We start from the raw sequence: 2,627 nt of genomic DNA, 5'->3' as shown, positions 1-2,627 counted from the left end.
TTGACTTATTGGCACCGAAAGCTGTTTGATTTCTCGATAGAGTATAGAGGGTCATTTATAGCATTTTCACGACCACTAGGGACCAAGGGTGTGTTTTTAGTAGGATAAGATTTGCTATTCAAAAATGGGTGGTGACGCAGTTAGCTTGTTGTCTGCTTGCCTACCATCTTGATGTAATTTATCAGATTATTTTTTTACAATCAATCCGAGAGCATGACTGCTGGTGGCCGAAAGTTACACTACCGTTCTGGAGGAAACCAGCTAAATGTTAGAGATAACACCCTTGCCCCACTTTAATTATGGGTAAGGACTTCCCAATATGCATTTCATAAGTGTTGAACCTATGACCAACATTTAACTGAAGGACGACATAAAGAATATTAAATGTCCAATTTGGCTAAATCCCAAGGACAAATTATCAGATTATTTGATCGTAATTAAATAAATTATCATCATGTAGTTAAAAATAAAGCTGACCGACATATATGCAAGTGTATGTAACAGCTTGTTAGGTAAAGAGGGTACGTAATTTCTAAAGTTTGATTCCTCGTATCGTATCCCATAAAAGAGACTGCTCATATAATTCCAAATAGAATTTTCTCCACCTGACATGGCAAGATCGATAAATGAAGTTCGAAATTGGAAGCACATTTTTGGCAAGATTTTGTTAATTAACATTAATTAATAGTAATATATACTTAAACAAAAAAAAAAGTACGACTACTTAATTACATGCGGTCAAGAAAATAGCATTTAATAATGTATATATCACCACAAAAAATTGCATGAGTCTCAAACCAAACAAATATATACATGCATATATAACTAAGAGTACGTACGTAGTTTTAACATCTCATCATATATCATACATATAGTTCATATATATATATAGATTTCATATAAAGCAAAAATATTTTACATGCATATATGATGATAGCTTGCTGGCCGGGCACAAAAACCCGGCCTAGCTAGCTATACCTCGATCATGAGTACGTGACATATATACTATACATTACATATGGTTATATATGAGTATTATGTTGAAAACTTATACGGTACGTACGTAGTACATATATATAGCTAATTAATACTCGATGATATATATAGGGATATATTTCTAGATTTAAATCCTTGCTAATTGCATCGATCGATACTGCGCATGCTTAGAACGCTTACGTACGTGCGTAAATGCCGCTAGCTAGTTCGGTATGAGTTTAAAAGGAGGCTTGACGAAAGTTGGTGTTGGATCCGGTCTTCCATAATCTTTTGTATTAGCCCTTAGCAACCTCTCATGAATATCTTCCCTCTTGGAGATTTCATCATTTTCTGAATACAATTCTTCCTATAATTATAACATACACATATATATTAATTACTATACACACACGTACACGAATTAATTAATATGAGATATATAAACCATAAATAAGTTTTAAGCCCGGCCGCTTGCATATGTTTAAATTATAGTAACCTGATTTTCGCCGATTTTTGCCTTTGGAATGGTGGATCCGCATCGAGCTGTTTCACATAAACATCAAACATATTTCAAAAGGGTATTCGATCGATCGGTAATGTATAATTAATTAGTAAAGATTACTTAATTAGAGATAACATTAGAAATTAGGTTAAGAGTTTGATGAATTAGATATGAGTTAATTAATTAATCAAACCTGCTGATGAAGATGATACAACTGAGGCTACAATGAGAAGAGTTAGGAGACAAATCTTCAAACCCATGATTAGTTTCATTAACTTTTTTGATTGTTTATTTCTCTCTTGAGAGTTGAGAGCAAGCTTAGATAATTAAGAGAATTCTAAGAAATGATGCAAAGTTTGTATAATGTATACACAAAGTTAGAGTGGGGGTTACAAATAAGTTTAAATTAATAACAGTAGTGGTGTTGAGGATAAGAGGCAACAAACTATAGTTTAATATAAAGAATTCTATCACAATGCAATACTTTTTTGCTATGCTTAACTTTTAGATTAAATTTAAAACCTAAAAGGTGAAAGGAAACCACTTTGCTGTTGTTGGGGCACTAAGTCTATAGGGTTAGTGGAAATTTAAATCTTTAAATGATTAATTAAATGTCTTAATGGAGAATGGACCCTAATTATTAACTTTAACCAATAATATTGTGTTCTTTTTTGTCTTTTCATCGATGAAAGAAGTGAGGCCCAAACCTAAAATGCGTGGACTTGAAGGTTAAAGTAGTCACGTATTTTGTTGGTAAGAGTTTCTTTTTATGATTTATTTTAATTTAATTGATTGATATCATGCATTGGGATCTCGATCTAAGTATTGGCAAAGTACACTCTTCCATAATTCAGGCCATTTGTGTCTTTCTTTTTGTTCTGCATTGATCGAAATGGTGAAATTTAAATTATTTTATGATTGTTGTGCATATAAAGTAGAGGATAATGTTGTGCTTTATTTGATCTTTCAATTCTCAAAGGAATAAAAAGGTAGAATTATCTATATATTAAGATTGTACTAAGGGTACGTATGTAGTCCAAACCACGTCGTGGATCATCTCATCGTGCATATTTTAGAATGTACGGGGATCGCACAGGCCGGCCTCGTGGGCCGCATGTGATGCCGTTGATAATTATGCGACATTGAACAA

At 32.9% G+C, this 2,627-nt stretch overlaps 1 protein-coding gene across 1 annotated transcript; it reads right to left on the bottom strand.

Moving 5' to 3' along the window:
* Positions 1 to 926: 926 nt before the first annotated feature.
* On the bottom strand, positions 927 to 1,836 carry LOC122590522 (protein CASPARIAN STRIP INTEGRITY FACTOR 2-like). The gene is made up of 3 exons (XM_043762719.1): positions 1,671 to 1,836; positions 1,472 to 1,518; positions 927 to 1,342 (listed from the first exon to the last, which is right to left on the bottom strand). The coding sequence occupies exons 1-3, from the start codon at positions 1,747 to 1,749 to the stop codon at positions 1,199 to 1,201; spliced, it is 270 nt and encodes an 89-aa protein (XP_043618654.1). The 5' UTR covers positions 1,750 to 1,836; the 3' UTR covers positions 927 to 1,198.
* Between the last annotated feature and the right edge of the window lie 791 nt (positions 1,837 to 2,627).

Source organism: Erigeron canadensis, chromosome 3, assembly GCF_010389155.1.
Source record: "Erigeron canadensis isolate Cc75 chromosome 3, C_canadensis_v1, whole genome shotgun sequence".
Classification (NCBI taxonomy): Eukaryota; Viridiplantae; Streptophyta; class Magnoliopsida; order Asterales; family Asteraceae; genus Erigeron; species Erigeron canadensis.
Note: the sequence above shows the minus strand (reverse complement) of the source record. Positions and strands in the feature narration are given on the sequence as shown.

Bases quoted from the DNA above. Each gene is read 5' to 3' on its own strand.
- LOC122590522 (XM_043762719.1), bottom strand. From the start codon at position 1,749: ATGAAACTAATCATGGGTTTGAAGATTTGTCTCCTAACTCTTCTCATT. The intron at 1,519-1,670 runs GTTTGATTAATT...TATGTGAAACAG, and splicing joins TGTATCATCTTCATCAGCAG to CTCGATGCGGATCCACCATT. The intron at 1,343-1,471 runs GTTACTATAATT...TTATAATTATAG, and splicing joins CAAAAATCGGCGAAAATCAG to GAAGAATTGTATTCAGAAAA.